The 27,674-nt window shown below is 40.1% G+C and overlaps 2 protein-coding genes across 2 annotated transcripts in view; one reads left to right on the forward strand and one right to left on the reverse strand.

Annotated features, from left to right (window-relative positions):
• Window positions 1-17: 17 nt before the first annotated feature.
• Window positions 18-26,115, forward strand: slc13a4 (solute carrier family 13 member 4). Its single transcript, XM_063500425.1, has 16 exons — window positions 18-184; window positions 7,156-7,284; window positions 10,405-10,541; window positions 10,668-10,843; window positions 11,025-11,088; window positions 11,334-11,373; window positions 11,515-11,601; window positions 11,729-11,913; window positions 18,875-18,994; window positions 19,236-19,337; window positions 19,561-19,662; window positions 20,155-20,261; window positions 21,254-21,375; window positions 21,637-21,798; window positions 23,058-23,195; window positions 23,365-26,115. The coding sequence occupies exons 1-16, from the start codon at window positions 62-64 to the stop codon at window positions 23,500-23,502; spliced, it is 1,932 nt and encodes a 643-aa protein (XP_063356495.1). The 5' UTR covers window positions 18-61; the 3' UTR covers window positions 23,503-26,115.
• Window positions 26,116-26,193: 78 nt separating this feature from the next.
• LOC134646606 (cytochrome c oxidase assembly factor 6 homolog) overlaps window positions 26,194-27,674 on the reverse strand; it is a 5,640-nt gene continuing 4,159 nt past the window's right edge. Inside the window, exons 2-3 of the mRNA XM_063500432.1 lie at window positions 27,016-27,161; window positions 26,194-26,813 (exon numbers count right to left, since the gene is read on the reverse strand). Of these exons, the coding sequence (XP_063356502.1) occupies window positions 26,715-26,813; window positions 27,016-27,161 (245 nt within the window). The 3' untranslated portion in view covers window positions 26,194-26,714. The remainder of the gene's footprint in view (window positions 26,814-27,015; window positions 27,162-27,674) is intronic.

Here is a 27,674-nt window from a genome sequence, read left to right on the forward strand (position 1 = left end):
TGACTCTTACGCCCGGTTCTGCTGAGTTGTGGCCGGTTCCACCCAGAGCTCCGGGTCACCCATGAGGCTGGAGGCTGCAGCCAGGATGGATCTGTTCAGGAAGCTGTGGAGGGCGAGGAAGCTGATCCTTGTGGTGTTCATCCCGCTGTCCCTGCTTCCCTTACCGCTCATCCACCCTACCAGTGTGAGTACGAGAGAGAGAGAGAGAGAGAGTGTGAAAAAATGTTTTTACCATTATTAGCATACACACGCAACAGAACGCTTACCATAACCAAATGGGTTTCAAAATAAGAGCACGGTAGAGTTTAACTGTATAATTTTCACTATCAATGTATTTGATGGATAGAATATAAAGGTATTAATATTCGATTGGAAATTACTGACATATAAATGCGTCAAAGTTATTGAAGTTAATTCGTAGATCGACAGATACACTTTCTTTAATGCACAGTGAAACATTTAAAGACGGAATGACGAGAAACTACTTTTAAAGCACCAGAAAATCTCTTAAAAGCATTAAATGTGATGGTGCCTATAAGTGCCTATAAGAAATAAATTAAAGATGTATGTTAAAAATAATTAGTGTATGCGAACTTAGATTAAATCAAACATCAATGCGCCAATAATTTACTCTTAATAAATACCTAGCAACCATCCGGCACAGCAGTAAACAAGATATCCAGTTGATCTGTGGGTGGTGATGCTGCTGCTCTTGGCCTCAGTGTCCTGATGGGATCTTGGTCTGTGTGTGTGTGTGTGTGTGTGTGTGTGTGTGTGTGTGTGTGTGTGTGTGTGTGTGAGGGAGAGAGAGAGAGAGAAAGGCGCACTGTCCTCCGTTTTGATAATCGCTTGTCTCGAGCACCCCCGATCACCAGCTGAGCCGTGTGTGCGGAGAGGAGATGTCGCGACATGTTAATGAGCTAAACATCATCGTGCTCCTGAAAAATAAAAAAGTGAAGAGGGAAAAGATGGGAATAAAAGGAGAGAGGTCCGTTCCTCTTTTGCGTGTCTTCCCTGCGAATCTGGGATAGCTCTGTCTTCAGTGTCCTCGGATTAGTGAAATCGTAATGAAAAGCACAGAATTACATGAGCCATTTGCAAGCATTCGCCATTCTGAGACTAAAACCTTAAACTTTTGCTACTGGGGAGTGAGTTTCATGTTGTTGTTTTTTAAAATATTTGAATATTTGTTTTGTTTGTTTCAGACTTTCAGATTGTGGTGTGGTCTCATATTTATGGAGGCTCAGACCAGTGCATTTCTCTGATTTGCAGAGCCCCTCTGGTTAACGTGGTCACCTGTCAGATTCCATGATATCCAGTAGAAAGCACTTTTTTTCCTCTAGTGTATGTCATACTGAGAACACCTCAATTGGGATTAGGATTTTTTTTTCTCCTGTGACCAGTGAAAGACGGTAGCAATCAGCAAACCAAAATTGAAGCTTTAAAACACGCTATCAGAGCACGTCACTGTATTTATGATGCAAGTGGTGCACATTAGCTCCAGTTTGTGACTTTAATGTATTACAATCTGAGCCACAGAGGTAACAATCAATTTAAAGGGAGTGAGAACGTGCTGGTTTGAAAGTCCCACGTCATTTCAAAACTCACGGCATGCGCAATGCATTTTCAAAATCCTCAAGGTGTTCTGTGATAAAACAGTATCAGTTATAGTATATCTAGGTGTTTCCTTTTGTTTCTTGTGTTTTCAAGCATGGATCAAACGCTAAATATAGCTACCAAAGTTAAAGTTTGTGTTTAAAAAATCTGAATCAGAATCTGAAGTTTTGAGTTTTTAATGTTCGTGAGCAGCCGGGACTGGAGCTTAAACCACATCTCTGGTAAAAGAAAGAACTTAAGAACTCAAGAATTAACACATAAAACAACTCCCAACAATTCTCTTAAACAGTGATAAAAGTATGCAGAAAAAATGTATTCTCGGTATTTATGAACCAGGTATCAGTGCTGTTTCTGATAAACACAATGAACAAGGGTCGTAAGAGAGGCGGTGCACTTTAGATCATATTCTGTCATGTTTATTGGCACACGGCCATAGTGTTTTCTACACGCATCTCAATTGTAACTACAGGTGCTTCTCTGTGTTTATTTTAATGTCATTCATATTCAAAGAAAGTGTTATGCTCCACAAGTTGACCGTCAGCCAATAAGAGCGATCGCCAAGGAGCCCTGCTGTTATGTCAGTGGTGGTGGATGTTTGGCATGAGTAAGTGGCGCAGGATGAGGCCAAGAAAGAACAAAAGAACAAAAACTTGACTACAAAGAAAAAGAAAGAAACAACCCAAGCAATTAAGTTATATAATCAACCCACAACCACACTGGATTTGAGCCCCCACGTGGCTTCCTTACGACACCAGGGACCCCAGACTGTGTCGGGAATGTGACGGGTTCAGAGTAACATTGTGTGTGTGTGTTTGGAGAGGTCCTGTGTCCAGCTGCAGCTGAACAGGACATCTGTAGGATGCAGTCAGGCCAGGTCAGAGAGACTGAGGACAGGAACAAAGAAGCAGAGCCAGTGGCAGATAAGCACAGTGCTTATCAGAGGCGCACTTGTGCAGTTTCACAACTTTCCAAAGTTTTTGCTGAGTCCAGACAGCTACGTATACACACACGCAAAGAGATGTTCCCTGGCTTTCGGCTTGGCTGCTGTGATGCACACACTGAAAAATTGCTGCTACTGTTAAAAAAACTGGCAGTTAATTACGATTTATATTTGGTGAGCCTCTGACTTTTCCTTTAGCAGAAATCTGGCATTTGTGGTTGTTAGTTGTCTTGTCATGTGGATGGATTGCCAATGAATGTACCCTGCAGGACGATAACTGTGGTGATCAGGACAAATATGTGTAGTATATGTGTATGACTCACCTAAGATGGTCTTTTTAGCTGTGATGTGTACTGATGTTCTTTTAAAAATGCTTTTACTGTCAGAGCAATTTGGATAACTAATTTGTTTGACTGATATGTCATCCATTTGTTACCCAGTTCAGAGTAGTGGGGTCTGTAGGTGTGTACCCTATGACTGATGAGATAGCCGAGGTACACCTTGGACAGGTCAAACTCCAGTCCCAGAAAAGGAAGTTTCATCAGTGTTGTCAGTATAAAGTCAGTTTTCATGTGAGTATTTTTCCGTACAAATGGGCACAGGAGTGAACCGTGTGCATGTTATCTATTGAGCCGTTTAGCCTTCTGCTGATTGACTCAGTGAAAAATGTTTGAGCTGTGACCTAATCTGCCTATCAGACATCCTTAGGTAACTGTCTTTTCTTTTTTTAAACTGAATAATAATCATGTTCATTTCCCAAGCTGATCACGGATAACAGTTAGTTGACGAGGCAATCAATGGGCTTCTGTTTAGAGAAAAGCTGACCTATCAGCTGCAAAACACTGAGATTTCAAAGAAAAACATCCTTTCTCATCCCAGTAAGCTAAAACTTCCCTTCTCATCCCAGTAAGCTCACAGAAATCGCTTTGCTCAAAGCTTCTAAAACCACACTGGGCTCCAATGCAAAAGACTCAAGAAGTGTCTAGTGAATAGCAGTAAAGGGAAAACATTTGCATTCCTCTTTCTTCCTCACAGATCTCGCAGGAAAGTAGGAAACAACAAATCCAGGGCATTGTTACAAACAAATTATGAGTCCTTTTGGTGTCCTGATTGTTAAATGCATTTAAATGGTCTAAAGCATGATCTATTTCACTGTTTTCATTAGCACAAAGAGAGTAATAAGATGCACTGTCACTCATGGATGTTTCTTATGACAAACTGCAGCTAAATACCCAGAATATAAAAACTTATATTTTTCTTCTCTGCAGCATCTTGCTTGAGGAAAGATACGATTGTGCCTGAAGGGTCCATTACAGTTTGTTAAGCTGTTTAACATTTTCCCTCTGGTTCTCCAATATCACATTTTACAACAGAAGCAGAAATCAAGTGAACTCTCACCTAGATGGAAAACAAAAAACAGCACCTCACACTTTCATGCCTGTCACAGCCGGGGTGGCCGGTCAGTTGTCCACTTTCCCTCAAAAATGGCCCTGCAGGTGGCACTTTCATAAAATATATGTAGACTGATTTTAATTTTGTCACCACAGAGAGTTGCTAATTTTGTAGTTGAAATGATTTTTAAGATTAATAACTGGTTACATAACCTTCAGAGAAGCCTGCCTAAATCAGCACAAGCACAGGTTATCTTTCATGTGATGACTTCGGAACCTCGACACGTCTTAGCGTGAAGTCTTTTCTGCACAAAGGTTGAAGTACAATGGCTTTAAAAACAAGCCAAACAAAGAAGCCAAAGAGTAAGATTTGAGGATCTAACTGAAGCTGCAGTTTCTGTGGGGCAACTGTGCTCTGATAAATAGTGACCAATAATCAATCATGGATTACTGCTGATTTGTCTTTTTTGTTTATCTGTCCATTTGTTTGTTCCTTCCGAAGGTCACATTTCTTTTTCTCTTTACATTCTCATCAGTGTGCTTTTCCCCCCGCAAACCAGTAGTCAGACCTTTGGCATTGCTTTAATCCTATCCCCCCCCCGGGATTAATAAAGCATTCTGATTCTGATCTGGCAGACTTCCAGCACGTCCTCGGTGTGGTGTTGTGTCCGACACAGGCAGGATGCTGTAAAGCTAGCTGTTAAAGTGCAAAAACTCATTATTTGGACACAATGTCTCTCTTTATAATACTGGAATGTTTTCTCAGGGGATTTAAATTGTTGTAATCTTTTCAGTGGCGAAGTTCTCTTTGATTATGAACCCCAAACATCTCATTTTGGTCTAATCAGGCAGCTGCACCTAATGCCTGGAAATGCCTCTTAAATCTTTAGGAACGTTTCCAAAAAGTAAGCACCTGTCTTTAGAGTAAAAACCTGTGTTGTCAACAGCAAATCAAAAACAGAGCCACGTCAGAGCACATTTTATGCTTCTGCTTATTTTCTGTTAGAGTGGTAGATGCTTGTTAAATATGGCCAGTGTTTCGTATAATGAGGGCTTTGTATGTGCAAGTAATCCCTGTGAGCCAACAGTTCGGGCTTTAGAATGCTCTAAATGCCCCTTTTGAGACATTTAAATATTTTTTTGGCTGTCTGTGATATCAGTTAGAGCAGAAATAGGGAGTCGTCTTCACACACTGGGGTTAAGGTTAAGGTGTGGAGTTCCACAGGGTTCCGTGCTAGGACCACTTCTGTTTACATTATAGATACTTCCTTTAGGCGGTATTATTAGAAGGCATAGCATACATTTCCATTGCTGTGCAGATGATACCCAGTTTTATCTACTCACAAAGCCAGATGACACACACCAGTAAGTTTAACTGCAGGAACGTCTTATAGACATAAAGACCTTCTTCCATCTGTGCAATATCTCTAAAATTAGAAACAGCCTGTCTCTGAGTTATGCTGAAAAACTATTTTACCATCACTCTGCAACATTTATTACTTCTAGACTCAACTATTGTAATTCATTTTTATCAGGCTGTCCTAAAACTGCCTGAGAAGTTTTCATTTGATCCAAAACACAGCAACAGACAAACTGACAGAGACTAGAAAGAGAAAGCATATTTCTCCCATACTGCCTTCTCTTCATTGGCTCGCTGTTAAATCCAAAATTAAATTTAAAATCCTTCTTGTCACATCAAATATCTTGAATAATAAGACCCATCTTATCTTAAAGCCATAGTACTGCAAGGTAGTTTTTTAAATAAATAAATGTGGTAGTTGAAAATAATAATAGGCCTTTAAATATTTACTTGCTTGTTACTGTTTCTATAGTACTTCTACAGCTAGTAAAACTTTTAATATAGCTATTAAAATGGCTTATTGTAGCTTTATAATAACGTTAGTTGTATAGCACGTTTCAAAACACAGAGTTACAAAGTGGTTCACAGTTTGAATACAAACACATGATAAAAACACTGAAGATCAATATGCATATTCAAACATACTGAGCTGCCTTAAAAATGGTCTGCGAGCAGCAGATTACCAACAAGCATTCTCTCATATTTCTTGTCTTCATCGATATGTTGATCGTCAAACTGTAGTTTGGCTATTGTGTTCATTTTGAACACCATTTTTTTCTTTTGCACACTTCCCACACTGGCCACATTTGTACAGTCTCTTTGTGGTTGTTGTCACAGAGGCATCTGTGCTTACCTGTGGATACTTTGAAACTTCAAAGTTTCGGGGCTCTTCTACAATGTCTTTGAATTGTAATAATCTACATGCGTTTTCTTGCAACATAATGTAAACAGCAGGCATGGATAAGCTTGACTTCTGAAAAGTATTTTTTTTAAAAAATGGGAGTTCAAGCATGTCTGGACATGGTTCACGCTGAAGTCCTGTGGCTAATTCTCCTCCCTGTGGGTTTATTAACTTGAGATTAAGTGACCTGCTACAAGCGAAATGCTATACTAAGCATTCTTCAGTACAGACTCCAGCAGCGTTTGATAGATGCTAATATGAAATCTGTGTTCAACAAAAGACTATCCAAGTCTCATATTATAACATAGTGATAATCTGCATATATAATAGCACTATGTGCACCCTGTCTGTGACACATTCATTCTGACCTAAATTAAGCTTATTAAGCATTAAGCATAATTAATTTATGAACAAACTGTATTTTTCTACAAAGCGAGTGTCGGCTATAAAAGGTCTTAACAAATGTCACGAGATTCAACTTTAGTTTTGAAGATTGGAGAGCGTGTCACTAAGCCCATTGGTGTTGCGACAGAGCGGTATGAGAGGCTGGCATGTTGATATTATATAACCAATAACAAGATTAATGTAATATCACTGTGTGTGTGTGTGCGTGCTAGAGTTTTGTCAGAGAGAGTGTTAGTGTGTGTCCCAGTTGGATATTAAGTACAAACAACACTCCCCACTGCTGCCACAACAATAAACTCACACAATGTTTGTACTTGTACTTGTAATGTATTCTAAAAGACTGTGCGCATTTATGTGCGCATCCATGTGTGCACATCCTCACACACATCCATGTGTGCATGTGCACACATGGATGTGTGTGTGTGTGGACAATGTTGCTACCAATCTAAAATAATAATACAATTGCTATAGAGACCTGTGTCTTTTTTTCTGTATTGCTTATTGTGTGGATGATATAGACAGACTTTTTTGGGGGTTGCAGGAGGCGTGTTGTGCTTATGTGTTGATGGTGACGGCCGTCTACTGGGTGTCTGAAGCTGTTCCCTTGGGTGCTGCTGCTCTGGTCCCAGCCTTCCTCTACCCGCTCTTTGGTGTACTCAAGTCCAGTGAGGTGAGTCCTTCTTTCCAGCTGATTGTCTGGTTCGAGCTTCAGTTCTCTGAAGTTGAAATAATCTTATAAACTCTATTTGAGATGCCAAATTAAGAGTGAGTTGTATATTGAAAATTGTAGCATCTACTGTGAGCTAAAAGTTTTGATTTTTCATAACTGCAGAGCCTGAGCAGAGAAGGAGAGCAAAGAAAAACAAAGATCCCGTTTTTCAGAATGAATTAAAAACGTGACCGATTGTGGCAGTTTCACATAGTCGGGTTAGAACATGCAGAGCAGAGACAATATGACTGATAAAGGGTCGAGATGGAAATGTACTGAGTGAAAAGAGTGTGCTGAGAAGATGGCAGGAGTATTTTGAGGATCTGCAATAAAGAAAATGAAAGAGATGGAGTAGGGATAGGAACAACTAGAAGAGTTACAAGAGAATTTAAGTCTCTGGCTTCTAGCAGTCCATCAGTAGGTAGACCTCACGCTTTATGTGTTATAAGTGAAATCTTAAACTGATTGGTACAAGGTGCTAAAACACAGTTCAGTGTCCCACAAAATACCTAAAATTCTGCTTGCATGTTTGAAATTTGGTGGAAGTTTCAGCATCGCCTGCTCTCAATTTCTGAAAAGACAGTACCTTAATCTTTGTGTCATTCTGTGTACCAGTGAATGCTGTGTGTGCTGATTCCACTTTTCTGTCTTTGTATGGAGATTTTCACATCATGTTTCTTGGGTTTTCAATGTGTCATGTGATTAAAATGCCCGTTTGAACATTGAAGAACACTGTAAAATAGGATTGCAGCCATGTGCTGCAAATCCTGCTACAGCACCATGCGTAGCTAACTATTTTCAAGGCAAATTACAGCTTTGACACAGTGCAGTAAATCTAAACGATAACAATGATTCTTTAATTTATTACGTCCTAATTCTGGATATCTTTTGTTAAAACTTTGCCTTGTTGTACAAATATCCTCCGTTCTTTCAGTTTGAAAAGCCACCAGGACTGAGACTCCTGTAGCAATACAAAAGTCTTGGTCAGATTCTTGTTAAGGTTTTTGCTTTTTGTTAATTAAACAAGTGGGGCAGGGATAGCTCAGTAGGTAGAGTGGTTTCCCCATGGTCGGAAGGTCTGGGGTTCGAATCCACTGAACGGCTACCCTGAGGTACCCCTGAGCAAAGTACTGTCCCTACATGCTGGGCCTGCTTAGTGGCTGCCCACTGCTTCACTGATTGAATGGGTCCAATGCAGGGAGAGTAATTTCCCCACGGGGATCAATAAAGTATACATTATTATAAGTGTTCTTGTAACTGTACAGTATGAGGCACAAGAGTCCCCAGTAGGTTTTTTTAAGGCAAAACCAAATTTCATCAATTTTTACAGTGTTTACAGTTTTTATAAAGTAAAAATCTGCTGTACAGATCTCTATATATCTGTTTAACTAGAGTTATGTCCATATTAATAGGAAGAGGTTATTGAATAATTAAGAATATTCTCCTTAGACACTGCATTGTCTTACTTTATTGCGGGTTTGCAAATTTTTTTCTAAAGCAACATTAAAGCAAGAAAAGAAAGAAAAAAGTGGTAGTAAAAATATACGTGCAGATCAGACGGTGCATGGTTTTTGTGTTCTGGACTGTGTTATGTATGCTTAAAGAAATTTGGTCCACGCGTGTGCTCCTCAGACATACATCAGTTTTTTGATTTACAGTGCTCTGTTGCTTATCCTATTACACTCCAGTGTAAACCAGAGGCATGGTCACTCAACTGTGAAGGTTTCATTAGACATGACTGAGTGGAGAGTGCAGATGAACCCATTAACCCGGCACTCATCATCAGTACCCACTGATGTTCTTCAGTGTTCTTCACGTGGCCACACCCAGCCTTTCACACACTTTACCGACCATTAACACCACTGTCGAACCTTAGTACAGTACGATTGGCGTTACTGATAGTGGCAGCCATTGGCGTCAGTCCCTTTTTTTCTTTAAAAAAAAAAAATACCAGTAACAGCGTCCTCTCAATTAAACTCACCTTCATCAACTTTACCTTTGTTATCTGCATTACATAAAAACTGAGTTGTGACCAAAGCGCCTTGACAAACAGTGACAAAAGCTGCCTGTTAACACTGCTGTAAGCCGCTTGTGATGGTGTTCCATAAATATGCCAGCAGAGAGCTTTATGCAACATTTCCAGTCTATTATAGCACTTTCATTTTTTTGTAATCTCCGCATTTTCTGCTGCTTTAATGCTGCTAATTTAGAGATTAGATTCCGTCTTCATCTGCTGCCACTCAAGAGTGGAATATAAGAGTATCAACAATGCACAGGATCTTATCTCATACAGTTAACAGTTAAAGTTTTCTGCAGTCATGAGTGTTCCATAAAAAATGCTAGTATTTAAAGTGATTGGAAAGGACTATGACTTGGATTTGTAGCTGCAAATTGAAATGAAAACCGATTAGCCGAGTTTCTGTGCTAAACAGCTGTGGAGGATAATCTGTATACTGTATGTGAATACTGTAGCAATGATTATGTGTCTGTTAAACCTGGAGCTCTCACTACTAAGCTTTGCATTAGCCAACACTGAGATTTTAGCTATTTTAGTCATTTCTTTAACTTATTATCTTAACAGCTGTTATTGTTACTGTAAAGCAGCTGATAGGCTTGGATGCATTCCAGCATCTGTCTGATTCCCATTCAGGCTGAAAGTTGGTTTCTTGTTTTTAAAAGTTCATTTATGGGATTTTGACATCTTATATGACAACAAACAGTGTGGAGAGACATTTTTATAGGCCCTACCCTGTGTACTTTTGTTCCCAAGAACACCAAAGTGTAAAAGTTCAGCTTAAGGAAAATTAAAAGATTTTAGGTGAGAGGTGAGTGCACTTGGGATTATGTAACGCTGCAGACCTGTGAACGCTGCTGATGGGAAGTAGAGCAGATTAAGAACAACAAACTGTAAGTGCTGATCCCGTATGAGGGAGGGTGGACCGGGTGAAAGGAGGGTCTCGGAACTTCTTCCTGCCTACAACATCTCATTTTGTTTATTTTCCCAGCATCTGTTGAATTAGTTTGAAATGATGTAGACTTATCATTTGAAGTGATAATTTTTGTACCTCTGTGCGTGTTCAGGTAGCAGCAGAGTACTGCAAAGACACAACTCTGCTGCTGATGGGAGTCATTTGCCTGGCGGCCTCCATAGAGAAGTGGAACCTTCATAAACGGATCGCTTTGAGGATGGTGATGATTGCAGGAGCCAAGCCTGGCATGTGAGCATCACACTTTTGTACATTTAAACACTATAATGAAGGTAAATGTAGTCAAAATGTCCCCCCCCCCCCCCCCCCCCCCCACACACACACACAAAAGTATAAAATGACCTCCTTCTCGTGCAGGTTGGTACTGGGCTTCATGTGCTGCACCGTATTTCTCTCCATGTGGCTCAGCAACACATCCACCACAGCCATGGTGATGCCCATAGCTGAGGCCGTCCTGCAGCAGCTGATCTGCACCGGTCTGGCTGACAGTCATGACGACTCTGAAACAGCAGAGGTGCCTGAAGAGGACAGTGGTATGTCTGGGTCTGTCACTACATTTCTGCAAATGTAACGACAGTGCTTGTACCAGTGTGGACATTAGCTAGAAGCTATCTAAGGTGCTGTAGCAGAGAGGGTCTCCTGTTAACAGGCAAACAGTCGAACGTTTCAAACTACTTCTGTCATTGACTTGACGATGCCCGTGTTTCTCTGCAGCTGTGTCAGACAAAGAAGAGAACCTGGACAAGAACCAGCTAGAGTTGCTCTACCGCAACAGCTGGTATGTGTCTGTGGACATTTTGGGTCTTTATTTATTCAGTGTACATTCGATGATATGTGAATGTCTGTTTAAGTTGTCTACACAGGGTTCTGTGGTAGTTCTGCAAGTATTTTACCTCTTTATCTGTGCTATTAAGTTACATCAAATGACTGTTTTCCTTCAGTCTCACTCGTTTTAACCAAAGTAAAGTCAATTTTCTCTCACACAACCATACTGATTTTCTTTATCTGCTCTTCTTACTTCAGCAATGACTACAATAAGCAGGAGCTCTCCACACTAAGTGACGTAAGTGACGTGTTTGTGTGTGTGTGTTTGTGTGTGTGCGTGTTTGTGTGTGTGTGTGTGTCTGTGAAGTACACAGAATGTGGAACTTAGCCACAGAAAAATCTATATGCTTGCACTGATTCGGTATTCTGTTGTTTTCAGACAAAAACCGCTCAGGTCAACGGTTCGGGTCTCAAGCCCATCTCAAACCAGGAATTCATAAAAAACACCAACGGCCACCTGCCACAGGTGAGCAGTGTGTCAGTGAAGAGGGTGTGCCATAGCCATGTTGCTGGAAACAAGAACTAGAAGCAATCTTCCTGATTGCTTCTCATGTTTGCTCTTTGTTTACAACATTTTCATCACTGCCGTCTAGGTTGAGATTGAAATCCCAAATGTAAAGAGGGTGAAGATGAGAAGAGACTCCCAGTATCCCACCAAAAGGGATCACATGATCTGTAAATGCCTGTCGCTAAGCATCACGTATGCAGCGACCATCGGAGGACTCATCACCATCACCGGCACGTCAACCAACCTCATCTTTGCTGAACAGTTTAACACGTAAGTATGCTCATGTATGTGGTATCTACACAAACGCGTGCTTATGTAATGATTTAAATAAGCTTCCAACATCTGTTGACAGTAATATTAAATCTACTTTACAAACTGTTCAGAACCAGAGAGACAATTTGGTCTGTAATGGCTTTGGATGACTGCAGACATTTCCTCAGTTCTCAAACATGTTTACAGCTTGGTTGATTTCTTGGCTGCTGTGTTCTCTGTTCTGAAAAAGTTTATGTTAGCTGAGTGTCTCGGGCCACAAGAGATCAAACTAATCAGCCTCTACAGTGCTGACAGAGATGATTTCATCTGGCCACTGCTCTAAGCCTGACAGAATGGCCTCCTTCATGTCACAGCTTGTTGGACAAAGGTCAGGTTTTGATCTGTGTGGGATTGAGTGTGTGTGCTAGTAGTTGTTAACAGGAACAGCAACAAGTCTAAGCAGTGTAAAGTAAAATCTCATAGATTAGAGATTTAAGCTTGAAATTCAGTGATTGTGTGTACTTATTCAGTTTAGTTGATCCAAAACTGGAGTCCATGCTCGTACAACAAGTGATAAACTTGACATCAGTTGCTTTGACAAGCATATTTGTACAGATTGTGGATGTGATTTTTGTCAGTGCTGCACAAATACAACCAAACTTATAAAAATAAATTTGAACATACAGACAAATTAAACAAAAAAGCCTTTTTATCTATGCTATATCCTTTTGTAGACACATTAGTGTGTGTCTACACAAAGTGGAGGACTTGTCATTGTCAGTCCCATGATATGTGAATGAGGGCAGAGACGCTAACAAAGCAATGTTAGATTTATCAGAAGGTTATTTTAGCACCCGGCTAACTTTTAGAAGCTGAAAATGAGCTGTTTGTTTGCAGGTTTCTCTTAGGTTTCATCTTCCGCCTGGGACCAGTTCTATTCAAATTATTCATTCATCACTTAGGCAGTAGTCTGTGTACATTTTCATTGCTATGCAGATGATACCCAGCTTTATATATCCATTAAGCCAGATAACACACTCCAATTAATTAAAGTGCAGGAATTTCTTAAAGACATAATGACCTGGAAGACCTCCAACTGTGAGGTTATTGTACTTGGCCCTTAAATATCTTAGAAACGTTGATATTTACTCTGGATGGCATTACCTTGGCCTCCAGTAACACTGTAATGACTGCTTTCCTGCATTTGCATAATATCTCTAAAATTAGAAACATCCTGTCTCAGAGTGACGTTAAAAAAATATTCCATGCATTTATTACTTCTAGGCTGGACTACTGTAAATTTCCCTGAAAAGCTTTCAGTTGATCCAAAATGCTGCAGAAAGAGTACTGGGAAGGACTAGAAAGAGAGAGCAGATTTCTTCCACACTGGCTTCTCTTCATTGGCTCTCTCTGTTAAATCCAGAATTGAGTTTAAAATCTTTCTCCTCACATACAAGCCTGATTACACATACAATTAGGCTCTGTCTTATCTGTGAAACTCATAATAATAATATAATATTATTACATATAATAATAATAATTCACACACTGGTGGAGGCAAGCTACAGTTGTAGCCACAGCTGCCCTGGGGCAGACTGACAGAAGCGAGGCTGCCATATCGCGCCATCGGCCCCTCTGGCCATCACCATAGTATTGTATCACCTCAGTAGAGCACTTTGCTGTCAGACTGCTGGCTTACTTGTGGTTCCTATAATATTGAAAATGGAATGGGAGGGAGAATCTTCAGCTTTCAGGCCCCTCTTCTATGGAAGTTCTGATTCGGGAGATAGTCTGTCTACTTTTAAAAGTATGCTTAAAACTTTCCTTTTTAGTAAAGCTCATAGTTGGGTCTAGATCAGGTATCCCTGAATCCTTCCTTAGTTACCCTGCTCTAGACTTAGGCTGCTAGGTTTTCTCTGTTATTGTAGGGTCTTTACCTTACAATATAAAGCACCTTGAGCCAACTATGGTTTGGTGCTATATGAATAAAATTGGATTGAATGGAACTGCAAACATATCATTACTCATAGCTTTCTGAATCAACAAATTTATTTTTACCTGATGATTCAGAAATGTAGTATCCTAAAACTGAAATCAGGATATTTGGTTTTATTTTTATTTTAAAAGTCAGTTTATGTTGAAGTCTCTGACTAAATGCCCCCAACGTTGGCTTGATCTATAATCTCAGTAAACATTTTCCTGATGAGTTTATGGTCTCCAGTCGCTATCTTAATTCATATTGAATACACTGTAATGCTCATTTGATACATTATGGTCCCCATTAGAGTTAAAAAGGACTATAAAGACAAGTAGAGGCTGGTTACCATAATGACAAATAATACCCATACGAGATCTAGGTTAAAAAAATCCTGCTAGCAACATCCATCTTTTATGTACGTCTGTGCTGAAGCCTTACATCTTATAACTTTTTTCCACTTTTGTCTGCTGATGAAAGGCTTTTTTTTAAAGTGAGATACTTTTAAAAAATTTAGTTCTGTTTTTTTCTGACAGGACTGCACCTTTGAATTATTACCCCCTCCACTGTGCACTTAATTGTTCTCTGTCTCCATTTGTACGTAATTTTGTGGTAATAGAAGCTGGATTTTGTGTTTCAGTGGTGAAAGTTCTGCTCTTATTAAAGATACTCGTGTAAACTGGGTTTCAACTATTTAAACTGTGCAAAGAATCCGGTGTTTCATGGCTCCAGAGCCCTGCCAGCAGACTGTCAGCGTTTTTAAATGTGTCTCTTTAGTACGGATCATAAAATTTAATCCAGTACAGGAAATCCTGATGGACACTGACACTGATGTTGTCAACATATTATGATTTTTATTGCTTTAGTTCTTTTTAAAATGCAATTTGGTGTTAAGATGAAATCTTAAAAGCTCTAGAATAGTTTCATACTTTTATTTAATTTATTGTGTTCTTGTTTTTCATAAATGAAACTTTCTATTTGCCTGAAATATCTCATTTTTTCTCTCTGCTGTTATTTTATATAGAAACTCATGGTTCCCAAAGGTCTATGTTTTCCCTGATTCCTTCTGTCGAGCTATGAGGTTGATGGGGTTTTTCCCTCATATTATCTAGGGGATGGGATCTGTAAAATTTGATGCAGATATCTATGATCCTCAGAGGATGACAAGTAGCCCAGTCATTTTCCCATACTTTTTATTGGCTCGCTTTCACTTTTCCATCCACGATGCGAATGCCCGGAGGTCAGAGAAGGCATGGCAGAGTTGTTCGTGCAGCACATACGTGATCACCGTCTTTGCATGTCACCTTTACTCTGCTTAGTGTCGTTACAGAGCAGTGAAGCATATCAGAGCAAACACACTTTATTACCTATATAGCTTTAAATGAAACAACAGTGGAGACCAACAACTTGTCTTATAGCTTAAAGTGCACTAATCATAAACTACTGATACACTACATAGAGGGCTATTAATGTTGATGATATGGTCTCCTCACAGTTTTCTCAGATTTTTTTTTCCTCTGTGGAAAAAGGGGGGAGGCTATCCTCACCTATCCCAGCTGTCACTGGGTGGAATTAGGGTACAGAGATCACCAAGGTTATATAGTTAACTGAAAAAACAACATTTTAATTAGCTAAAATAAGAAATAAAATCTTGACCTTTGAAAAAACAAACCCCAACTGAAACCATTTATGAGCTTGGAAAGTAACAGTGAATGTCATTTAGTTCCACTGGATTCAAGAGCTCTAGAGTCGATGTATCTCCAAATCTGAGCAACTAACACCTAAACATTCCACATCAGGGACGTCAAACTCATTGTACATGGTGGGCCACTTTGATCGTATCAATCGTGTCAGCGAATCTTCCCTTTCTGTCAGAATAAAGACATTTCACTCAACATTTAATCCCTGATAACTCTTAATAACAGAAAAAGAAGTCCAGTTTCAACAGTACATTTCAACTTTTCTGCATGACAAATGTGTTAAACTGAATAGACGTTCTACTTAATCACAGAAAATATAGTAAATCTTGAAAAACAGGAACATTTTTGTCATTTTCCTGTGTATCTGTTAGTTTGTTGCAGTATGAATGGCAATGGGGAAGGTTTTGTCTGTAGGGAAACCTGGAAAACTTCTCAAAATACACTCAAAAGTTCCTAATTTATACACATTTTCCAAAGCCTTTCTGGATTGGAGGAGTTGCTGGGCTAATTCTGGCCCCGGGCCTTATGTTTGAAACCACTGTTCTAGATGTATAACAGCACTACTGTTTAAACATGAATACATTTGATTAGGTGATAAACTTACCTTTCAATAGGTTATCAATAAAGGGTTGTAAATATTAATAGTATATTGCAGAAGTGTGTAACAACTGTGTGGTTAGAGCAGGTCATCTACTACAGTAAGGGGAAGGTTGGTAGTTTGATTCCCCCCTGGATGCTCCAGGCTGCATGCTAAAGTATCCCTGAGTTACTCCTCACATAAGTGTGAATGTGAACTTAGATGTAGGGCATTAATGGATACTTTTTGGCTGCTCTCTTATCCACAAGGGGGCGCCACACAAGTCCCTCCACACATGTTTTGTTGTAGCAAATTTTACGCCAGATACCTTCCTGATGCAACCCCAAAGGGATTTGTGAATGTGTAAAGATATTACAAGGCTTTATATATAAGGCTGAATATTAGAAAGTGGCATCCTTTCTGGCATGTCATGTTGGTTCTCTTCTTTTAAAATAGAAAGATGCTGCTGCTTTACTCTGTAACTGCGTTCTGCTCTATAGAAGCTTCTAATGCAGCGGTCCCCAACCTTTTTTGCGCCACGGACCGGTTTGTGCCCGACAGTATTTTCACGGACCGGCCTTTATCGCGGATAAATACAACAAAATAAAACTAGTACCGGTACCTAAAAAAAGAAGATTTATTCATAACACACGTGAAAAGACCCAGGAAAACCGAGTTAACGAAAAAAATGATAACAAAATAACGCTAAAAACCGATAAAAACCCTGAAAACCATACATTTCACACCCGAGTCTCACTCTCGCCTGTTTGGCGCCCCGGGCGAACACGCCCTCTGCCCCCCCCCCCCCACACACACACACACACGGACGCACACACACATATATGACCCTATATATGAAGAGAGAGAGAGTATGCATAGTATGCAAACGGCTACTAAACAGACATCATAATTCGTCATACAATGGGAACAGGACAAATCAACTATTGACTAATTAATATTATATTATTGTATATATTGTTTGGAGTTTAGTCTCTTACTGTTACTATTTTTACCATTTCTTCTTGGAGGAAGTGTAACCCACATAATTTCCTTAGGGATTAAGAAAGTATTCTGATTCTTAATGTTTTAGGATAAATGACCTGCCATTATCCAATGACACATCTGCTTACCTGTATCTTTTGCTCGTTTCTCCTTGTAGGAGCCATAATTAAATGTATTGAATTTTAATGATCACTGGGTTTTCATTTGTTTGGTTGCTATGGTGATGTGTAACGGGAGTCACGTGGGTGCTAGCGGTGACATTAAGAGGGCATTGTCAGTCTGTCTTTCACTGGTTTGATTTTGACAGAGAGGAGGGCTGGGTAGCCGTAGTTTTTGTTGACCGCAGCACAACGAGTTTCCCCTTGTTGCATTAGAGCTGTGATGTTTTAAGAGTTTGAATCGCGAGCCGATCACATTGCTCTGTAAACTTTTCAAGCACTTTAATAAACAAGCAAGCAATTCCACCTCTCGCATTATTGCGTACAGTTGACAGCGCGTCAGGCAAATAGGCAGGCTCCATCCCCAGCATCTAGCGACTGTGGAAGTCGCTACACTCCTCCTCTTCTTTCTCTTTTTTTTAAACTTTAAAAACGGGTTGTGTGTGAGACTTTAAATCAACAAAATATAAAATATACATTTTAAATTGTTATTGATCCCTTTACCCCTGGTCCAAAAGTGTATATTTATTTTCTTACTCTTCTTATATTTATTGTTTGTTTACTTGCACTGCTGTAACCGGAGCCTCGTCGTCTCGTCTCTCTATATACTGTACTGTATGTAGCGGAGATGACAATAAAGTTTACTTTGACTTCAGCAGCGAGCAGGCGCACCGAGGGCTCTCGCGCTCACTTTTCGTGTATAGAATTTCGAAAAAACATCGGTGCAAATTATAAGTCTGTATCATAATGTCTGCTGTTTTCGTGTTGTTGGTTTGTTTTTATTTTGTTTTATTTTGCGAGTTGGTTATTAGATGCTGCTCCAGCCAGCCAGAGAATCCCCCGCCGCCCCGCCCTCTCCTCCCTGTGCCGCAAGCAGCAGGCGCACCTCGCAAACGGAGGGCGCCCTTACTCCCAGCAAATGGGCCAAAAAAAAACGATCGGTGCCTATGCCATTCCCAGTATGCGCTGGCATGATGTCGGGGCAGCATGAGTACGAGCAATTTTTTTTTTTTTTGCCGATGCCCGTGATGCCGCCCCCCACCACGATGCCGCCCCGGGCAACCGCCCGTGTCGCCCGTATCTAAAACCGCTACTGCCGGTACCAAATGACTCACGGACCGGTACCGGTCCGTGGCCCGGGGGTTGGGGACCGCTGTTCTAAAGTGTTTCTTAAGAGAATTTCGGTGACCCATTATGGCTTCTGTCCAGTTGTGTAGTATAGCTCTCAAGCTGTCAGGACTCTGAGCTGTGATAGTCACAGTCTTATCAGTGTGGACAGTCAGCTGTAATGCTGCACAGATAAGTAAATGGGAATGACAACATCTGTCAGTCAAAGCAAACACACGTGACCGAGGCTGGGTCAAGGTGTGTAGCTGATGTGAGTTAATCGGCTATTTTTAAACGTGATAAGGTTCCATTTTTATCGGTCGTGACACATGCCGTCACAAGTCATGAGGCTCAGCCCCTAAAGAGCCAGTGTGTAGCAATGCGTATATTACACATTAAAGTGAAATGAAGACGACAGATGAGTGTGGTTTAAAGCTGCTGTTTCCAACTGTCTTTCCAGCCGTTATCCAGACGCAAAGGTGATCAACTTTGGCACGTGGTTCATCTTCAGCTTCCCCATCGCCATCATCATGCTGGTTCTCACCTGGCTGTGGCTGCACTTCCTTTTCCTCGGCTGCAAGTGAGTGCCCGTACGAGGATCTTTGTGTGTGTGCTGTGTTGCTAGTTGCTGTGCTAATGGTCACAGGCAGGGGTGTGATTACAGAGATGGGTCTCCTACTTGCCCACATCTCCATGTTGTCATTATAGACTCATGGTAATCCTGCTGCCTGTATGTTGTTGAGGCTACAGCTTGAAAAGCACAAAGCGACCGTATCAGGTCACCGTGTGGTTGATATTGTTGTTGCTGTCTGTGTGTTCAGCTTCAGAGAAACCTGCTCACTCAGTAAGAAACGCAAAACCAGGAGAGAGATGCTGTCAGAGAGGAGGATCCATGAGGAGTACGCAAAGCTGGGACCCATCAGGTGTGTGCCAGAGCTGAAACGATGCAAAATAATTTCCCGAAATTCCAACTATGATGTCAACTCTTCCACTTTTTATGTATATTTAAAGGACTAAGTTCACCTGTGTGTAAATATAAGCTATGCATTTGCATCTTACTCACGAGCCCAGACGTGACATTTTGTCCCCATCGTGTTGTCACTCATGTAATTGTTGCTGACGCGCTTTTGTGGATTGTGTGTGCAGCTACCCAGAGGTGGTGACAGGTGTTTTCTTCATCCTGATGACACTGCTGTGGTTCACCAGAGAGCCTGGCTTTGTGCCCGGCTGGACGTCGCTCTTTGAAAAGTAAGTACTGATAATGTCGCGCCGGATCACCACAAACGTTCAGAAGTGTTAGTGGTCAGACACTTTAGTGAAGCGCTGGTTCTCCGTAACAAATACACACCCTGTCACATAGAGTAGGTATAATAGACACTTAGAAAGGAGTGCTTATGCTCTTTTCATACGCCATATTTTTGATTTTTGGCCTCTGTTAGAGTACTTTTGCATTATTTGCTACTCAAAAGAGTCCTTTTAGCCACTTCTCCCTGCATTTTATCGACTATAAAGAATATCTCAGTGACATCATACAGAGCTAGGACTTGTAAAGATCAGTGTTATACTGAGATAGAAAGTAAGGAAAAGCACGATAGGTCCCTTTTAAAGCATACAGAAATCAGCACAGTGAAAATACTTTACATTAGACTTCATGATATCTAAAATAATAAAATAAATACAAGTAGTTTAATAAGACTTTGTGTCTGTTTTATATCTGTGTATTCTTAATTTCTCTCTCAGGAAAGGCTACAGGACTGATGCAACGGTGTCTGTTCTTCTGGGCTTCCTCCTCTTCCTCATCCCTGCCAGGCGGCCCTTCTCTTCCTCCTCTTGCTGTAAAAACTCAGGTCAGTAACACGCACTCGAGCACCTTTGGGTTGTCTCATCAGGGCCCCATTTGGTGGCTTTAAAACATATTGAATAATAAAAAAGGGCTCAGTGATGTTGTTCAGCTAGCTTCGTTAACATTCGTATACTACCTCAGATTATTTTAACAGCACATTACAGATGTTGTGAGCCATTCATTTGAGATTTTGTAAAATAAATGACTTTTCAAGTGTTTGACGACCTCAGTAAGTCAACCACAAGTATTATATTGTTTTTAAAATGCCAGAATCTGTGACGTGCTTCAGATTTCTCTGGTGTCAAGAAGTGCTTTTTGTTTTTTTGCGTTACACGCCTCTGCAGGTTGATTTATTACCTGTACGCTCCAGGTTCACTGGGTCACAGTGAAAAATAGCTTAACTTCTAACAGTTGGCACAGCAGTGTTTTGAAACCCACTGGGAACACCAGACATTTGTCAAAATGTACAGTTTCACGCAGCTTAACGCAAGATATGCTAGTGCTGACACTAGTCAGTACCCTTACGTCTAACACCATAACATAAAAGACACAGCTGTAGCTCAGTCAAGCTCTTAAATATTTATGATGTTTCAGACAGACATGTAATGATGATGACGTGTTAACCCTTCAATACGTGGGGGTCATTATTTTTGTTTCCGAGGCATTCATGAACAGAGATCATCAACTGAAGTCATCACTGTGTTTAGCTTTGAACATTAAATAGTCTTAATCACTAATGAGCCTAACCAGTTCTGAGTGAGTTCACACTGCGTACCTGAAATGTGAAATGCAGACATTTGTCCCTGTGTTTGATATTCCTGTATACTGTACTTAAATACAGTGTACACTAACTGAAATTCACAATATTTTACATAAAATATCCCTCAAATTAAAAAAAACCCCATAATAACATAAAAACATAAAAATAAATAACATGATATTATTCCCCCAGATCCTGCTCTATTGACATATTTTTCTGTCATTTTAAAATATTAGATGATGATTCAGAGTCTGACCCACTGGCTCCCATGATCACCTGGAAGGACTTCCAGAGACTCATGCCGTGGGAGATCGTCATCCTGGTTGGTGGAGGCTATGCACTGGCAGCGGGCTGCAAGGTACTACGAATATATGTCTGTGTGTTCTTGCATTACTCTACTGCTCTGGCATCATAGCCTCTGGGTAATCTGAGGGTTGCGATCCATTTTCACCATTTAAAATTTCTTGATTACTTTGATGGAGTTAATGTGATTTCTACATGTATCTACAAGAGACTGTAGCTATAAAAGAGAAGAATCATTTCACATATTATTACATTAGGTAATGGTGGGCATATGAACAGCATGTAGAAAGCTGATTAATGTTGTGTGTGTGCGTAGGTGTCCGGCCTGTCAGTGTGGATTGGCAGACAGCTGGAGCCCATGAGTGGTCTTCCTCCCTGGGCGGTCACCCTGCTAGCCTGCCTGCTGGTGTCTGCGGTCACCGAGTTCGCCTCCAACCCAGCAACTCTCACCGTCTTCCTGCCCATCCTGTCTGCGCTGGTACGACATGTTCTCTTTCATATCGCAACACCTGTTCCTCATTAATGATCATAAAAATGTCATAAATCATTAAAAACACTCACATAAATGACCTGGAGGATATTCAGTTTAACAGGTCTGCGCTAATGTGCTGCTTGAAAATACTTTTTCATTTTTAAACCATGCTAATTACTTCTAATGTGGGCCACGAATTTGAATAATCTTTACCAGGTGGTCTAAATAGTACTGGTTACATAACCGTTACATAAGTGTGTGCGTGTAACAGTGCAAACAATGTAAAGCTTGAGGCAAGTGGTGCTGATTGTGTTCTCTTTTTTTAAAAATATATAAAACAACCTGTGTTATTTATACTCTTATACTATACTGGGATAGCAGCACAAACACATGTAAGAGTAGGGGGAAAATATTTGTGTATTTGCATATTATGATCCTTTTACTCAGAAACCCCCCCCAAAAACTGCTGTATTGGCAATAATCTATTTTAGCTGTCAGTGGTGACATTTTCTCACCAGTACGTCACAAGCCACTTTACTGCAGAATTGCGCCTGTTCCTCGTGCACTTACTCATAAAGTGCACATCAAGGCTCTTTTTATTTCACAGCAGGTGCCATAATACTTCACCTCTATCCAGTTGTTAACTGATGACGTATGAACCCTGCTTTCGGCTCCAAACTACACTGCATTCATTAAGGCTAAAGCCTTTTTTAACATGTTTTAATGATTTTTGTCTTGTTCTATGTAATCTCAACTGGCCCTTAAAATATAGTCAGTGATTTCTGTCGGCCTCTTTGGGTTTTTATTACCACTCTTGTTGCATGTTTTAAAGCTCAGTTTTTTAAAAAAAACCTTAAAATGCTTACCATTTGTAACAGCAGATAAAATTGTACAACATGCAATTTTTTTTATTTTTCCCCACATTGCAAAACTATGACATCATAGCGACAGGATGGGTCAGTAGCGACGTTAATTCTAGACAAACATTTTTATGATTATATTATGTGAAAATGTTATGTTTTTTAAAAGTGTCATATCAACTTCTGTAGCAGTTGCTAACTCTGACCTTCTCTTTCTCCCGTTTGTTCAATTTTTCTTTATCATCCTTTTTCTTTTATCTTCCCCCCTTCCTTTACATTTTTCTGTCTTATCTATAACCTCTGTACCCCCAACCATTTGACCTCTCCTCTTCCCTCTTGTCTTTTTTCTTCATTATTCTCTCTTTACCCCCTTTGTTCTTCTTCATTGCGTACTTCTCTGTCCAGTCGGAGACTCTGTACATCAACCCCCTCCACACTTTGATCCCTTCCACCATGTGCGTGTCATTTGGGGTCATGCTTCCAGTGGGGAACCCCCCCAACGCCATCGTCTTCAGTTACGGCCACGTGCAGATCAGGGACATGGTACGACACACAAACACACACTCAATGTCCCACAATCTTCTTGCACCTGCGGAATCAAAAGACTTTAGGGAACAGCGTGTCCAATTCGAGGCTCTTTTTATTTCGTACTATGTGGCAAACAGAAACTCTTGATGCTTACTGAAGTAATTTTTCTCCTCCTCATCTCCAGGTCAAAGCAGGTTTTGGGGTGAATCTGATTGGCGTGGCGGTGGTAATGTTGGCCATCACCACCTGGGGGGTTCCACTCTTCAATCTGACTGAGTTCCCAGCCTGGGCACTGGCCAAGAATGTCACTGGGAGCTTATAACTAACAGTGGGCAGGTGCTGGCGGTACAAAGTGGGGATGAACTCAAAAACAGATGAGGAAGAGACTGGGCAAGTGTTGCGATTACTCAGAATTATACTGATTAAACAGGCCTTAAAAGAAGAACATGGATGTGGTGAGAAGCAGAAGAAGTGGAGAAAGAACCCTCACCAGCTGCTTAGATATACTATTATATACTGGCCATACTGGTGTGTTACAAGGAATGTTAAACGCCTTTGGCCACTGGGGGACTTTAAACTCCAACTGAAACCTTTAAAAATCAAGAACTGATTTAGTTTTTTTGATTTATAGTAGAAGAAAAATGATAAGCTACAGTTTTACAGTAAACCTGAAATACATTTTCAGATCTACAACATCCTTTTATTTCCCTGTTTTTAGATAGAAATAAGCTACATATGGCCACTGTAGACAAGTTTCTTTTTATTGCATGTTTGCTGAACTTAAACATTTCCAATGAAATATACTTTTTACAACTAAATTGAACACATTTCAGCATTTCTGGAAAAAATCAGTCTTGTCTTTCGTGTAAGAGGGAAGAAGTGGTTGCTGGATTAAAAGCGAGATGAATGCATGAAAAGAGAAATCTACCGTGGCTGCCAGTGTACTGTATACGTAGAGCTACTGTACTTTTTACGTTGAACACCGTGGGCCTTCCTTACACATTTCATGCACATTCTTACCAAAGTTTCTGAAGCTGCTTTTGTGTCCTAAAATGAATGTGAACGTTACAATTCTTGTTGCTACATGTTACTCGAACACTGCAGTGCCTTTTACAGTGCCTTGTGTTAATGAATTTACACGCTACAATTTTAACATGACCTACTCTCAAACTTCTTACCCCAACAGTGTTCATGTCTTCCTGTGATGTCAAAGCACACTCCACCCTCATCCTCACCCTGGTTGCGGTAGATTGAGTCAGTTTTGTTTAGAAAGATTCATAAAATGAATGATGTGCACCTGGCAGCCATAACAAGAGCAGCTCAAATGGTAAATACTAAATAAGGGGGCTTCCTTTAGCATATCTAGAGATGCCCTGGTGGTGACCAGTCGGCAACCCCCTGGGACCCACCGCTAGAAAAATATTCCCTGACTCCACCAGCCATCTGGCAAATAAAAGTGTGACTCCTAGTGTATCATAGACATGATACGTGAGTTTCTAAAATGTCTTACATCATCAGTGTGACCCTAACACCCCCCCCCCCCAGTACATTTTTAACCAAAAAAAGAGAAATCTGATGTAGCAAATATGACACAATTTAAATCTCAGATATTCAAATGATTATTTTATGAATTAACAATAATTGTCAGAAGGTTCAATAAACTCCATTTTCAAAAAATCAGGTTAATGTGGCCTTTAAAGTGTGTCAGTTTTAATGTTACCTCAGAAGACCAGCTGGAAGCACAGGACCACGGTTCTTTTACTTCCATGAAGGCCAAGGAAAAATTATCAGAAAGGCATAAAAGTTTTTTGTTTTTTTTGACTACTCAACTGCAACCAGCCTTTTTACCTTTCTCCTTCAATCATATAACATAACGAAGTTTAGAAAAGATGTACTGTATTTACGCTAAAGACTTGAGCTGCCTTCAGTTACTTTTTGCTCGACCTATGCCAGAACTTTCTTTTCCTCATCGCAGAAGCTTATAGACCAACTCTGGTCATTACCCAGTGAACTCAGCAGGGTGTTTTGGATCCTACGAACAAACCCTTTGTCTCTGCGCTCCTGATTTACATTCATGTCACATGTTGAAAGGATCTGGAAATTTTTAAAGGTAGATCAAGTCGAACAAGATATTTTACCTACTTATTGAAGTATAAGCTTTAACTGTGGCGCTCAGGTTAGTCAAACACTAACAAAGGATCTTTATGAAATACAGAAAGCTTTTTTAGTAACTGCAAAAAAATTGGTTTCACGAAATCGTTCACTTGTCGCACCATAGCGTGACCGTTTTTTGTACTTTTTCATTGTCTCCTGGGCGGAGCAACATTTCTCCTGGCATGTAAAGAAAAAAAATGAAATGCCACTGTGGGAGGCTGCAGACTCCCTCTGGGTACTGGTTCTTTAATGCAGCACGCAAAGAAAGCATTTAAGGAAAAGACTGTGCAAGCAAGGAGTGGAAGGGTGTAGTAGTTTGTTCAATCAACTGTCAAATCACAAAAAAGGTTTGCACAAAACACTCACTGTACTGTGCAAAAATGTAAAATATATGCCTTTATATATTTGTACACAGATTTTAAGTGTCATTAGTCACTTTTTTTTTTTTATATCACAGCATTGTAAGTACAGTATGGGCCTTTAGCGTAGCCTCAATCAGAAGCATGTCTTTTTCTTGTGTAATTTATTCACTTCTCCCGAAGGTTTCGTACATCTCAGTCGTGTTACAGCAGTGACCTTTGACCCAGGGGCCACGCTCTTCTGTAAATACTTTAAAGACTTGTAATATAAGCATACTATGTCCTTGCCTGTTTCAAATGAGCTGTAACATTCTTAAATTTTGGTTGACCCTGATAGTGCATTCATATCCAGCCACAACACAACTTAGGAGTCAAGATGATCCAATATTACTTCATGTGCAACAATAAAACCACTAAAACCACTCTGTTGTTTTGATTTATTCCTGAACGACACAAGTCATTCAAGCTTTTAAGATTTTCAAAAAATGAGAGTAAAGAGTTTAAATCTCCACTATCAGATCAGCTCTTATTTGCAAATCACATATTTTTAAGAAAAACACCAGGCAGATGCAAAAGTAGAACACGATTCTCTGTTCTGCTCAGAGAAATACAGACGTGTGGGAAAAAAATAGTTTTGCTTGAACAGAACCACAGAAACATTAATATTGGACAGTGTTGTGATAACTAATGGCAACAGGTTGAATGTGAGACTTCAGAATTCCAGCAGGAGGTAACGATACTAAAATCTGTCCAAAATTACACGTTACTTTGAGGTGAAATCCTACTGGACTCCGTAACTCTGGACTCTTTAGCATTTCTGGGGATGGAAGATACGAGGATTTTCAAACAGGTCCCTTGTGCTGCCACTTGTATTTCCTAAAGCAGCCTTAATTTGTAAAAATAAATAACATTATTAGTATGATCTTCACGCACTCTGTCGCAACAAAGCCACAAGCTCCTGTCCAAGTCCTGCACCTCAGCAAACCCAGGCCAGCTTGCAGCTCTTGATGGTTTCTGGTGATTAGGATGCCCCCTGGGGGCCTTCAGCAGGTGCGAATCCCTCTGTCTGCATCTTCTCCTTGTATTTCAGGAAGTCTCTCCTTTTGGTAAAATACTTCACCTGCAGGGGAGAATGGAAAGGAGCAAGAAGCTACTAAAGGCTGACAATCTTGTTGCTGCTTAGGTTCTTTAAAATGTTCTCTAAATGTCTACATTTAACTTAAAGTTTCCAAAATTGTCCAGTAAACACTGTCAGCTTCTCATCTGTGACACTACTATCGACACTATCTGCAACCATTAATAAAAAAGATGGGATATTTTACCCATTGGGCTGGGCATTTGGCCTCAAATTCGCTCTGGAACCTCTGGCACGATGCAACATTGTCATCACTATCATCCAAACACTTCCAGAGATGGTCCCTGGCGTCCCAGCAGGCCTTCCTTTCTGCTGAGTTTGGAGCTGTCATCACTGCCCCAAACACAAAGAGAAAATTAATCATCAATAAAACAGAAATTTTAATAGCTAATGACTTAGCACAGGTAAACTGTTAAAATATAACAGTTTCTCTACCACAGAAATCTATTCTAGTCAGGAAAGTCCCCTCATCCATATAACACAACAATTAATCTAAGCTTTGTATATACAGTTGGGTAAACTTTACCTTCACATATTGTCCACGGGTTTTCACAACTTTCTGTGTTCACACTGAGAAAACAGCCTCAAAAAGAACTTGCACATCTTCTAAGCCTGCTTTAATACCAGACTGCAACCTTACACAACAACAGGTGCTGTGGCAAAAAGTCAGACAACAATTAATTTCCGGTATTTGCCAAAAATGACTATATTTCATCTGTTGTAAATGACTGGACTAACTGATTTGATATAATGTAGGTACAAATACAAAGAGTCATAAAAATACTTGCAAAATATATAATTTCTTTATTATATACACACATATATATATATATATATATATATATA

The sequence above is a fragment of the Pelmatolapia mariae genome, linkage group LG17 (assembly GCF_036321145.2).
Source record: "Pelmatolapia mariae isolate MD_Pm_ZW linkage group LG17, Pm_UMD_F_2, whole genome shotgun sequence".
Taxonomy (NCBI): Eukaryota; Metazoa; Chordata; class Actinopteri; order Cichliformes; family Cichlidae; genus Pelmatolapia; species Pelmatolapia mariae.

Bases quoted from the DNA above. Each gene is read 5' to 3' on its own strand.
- slc13a4 (XM_063500425.1), top strand. From the start codon at position 62: ATGAGGCTGGAGGCTGCAGCCAGGATGGATCTGTTCAGGAAGCTGTGG. The intron at 19,663-20,154 runs GTAAGTACTGAT...TTTCTCTCTCAG, and splicing joins TGGACGTCGCTCTTTGAAAA to GAAAGGCTACAGGACTGATG. The intron at 21,376-21,636 runs GTACTACGAATA...GTGTGTGCGTAG, and splicing joins CACTGGCAGCGGGCTGCAAG to GTGTCCGGCCTGTCAGTGTG.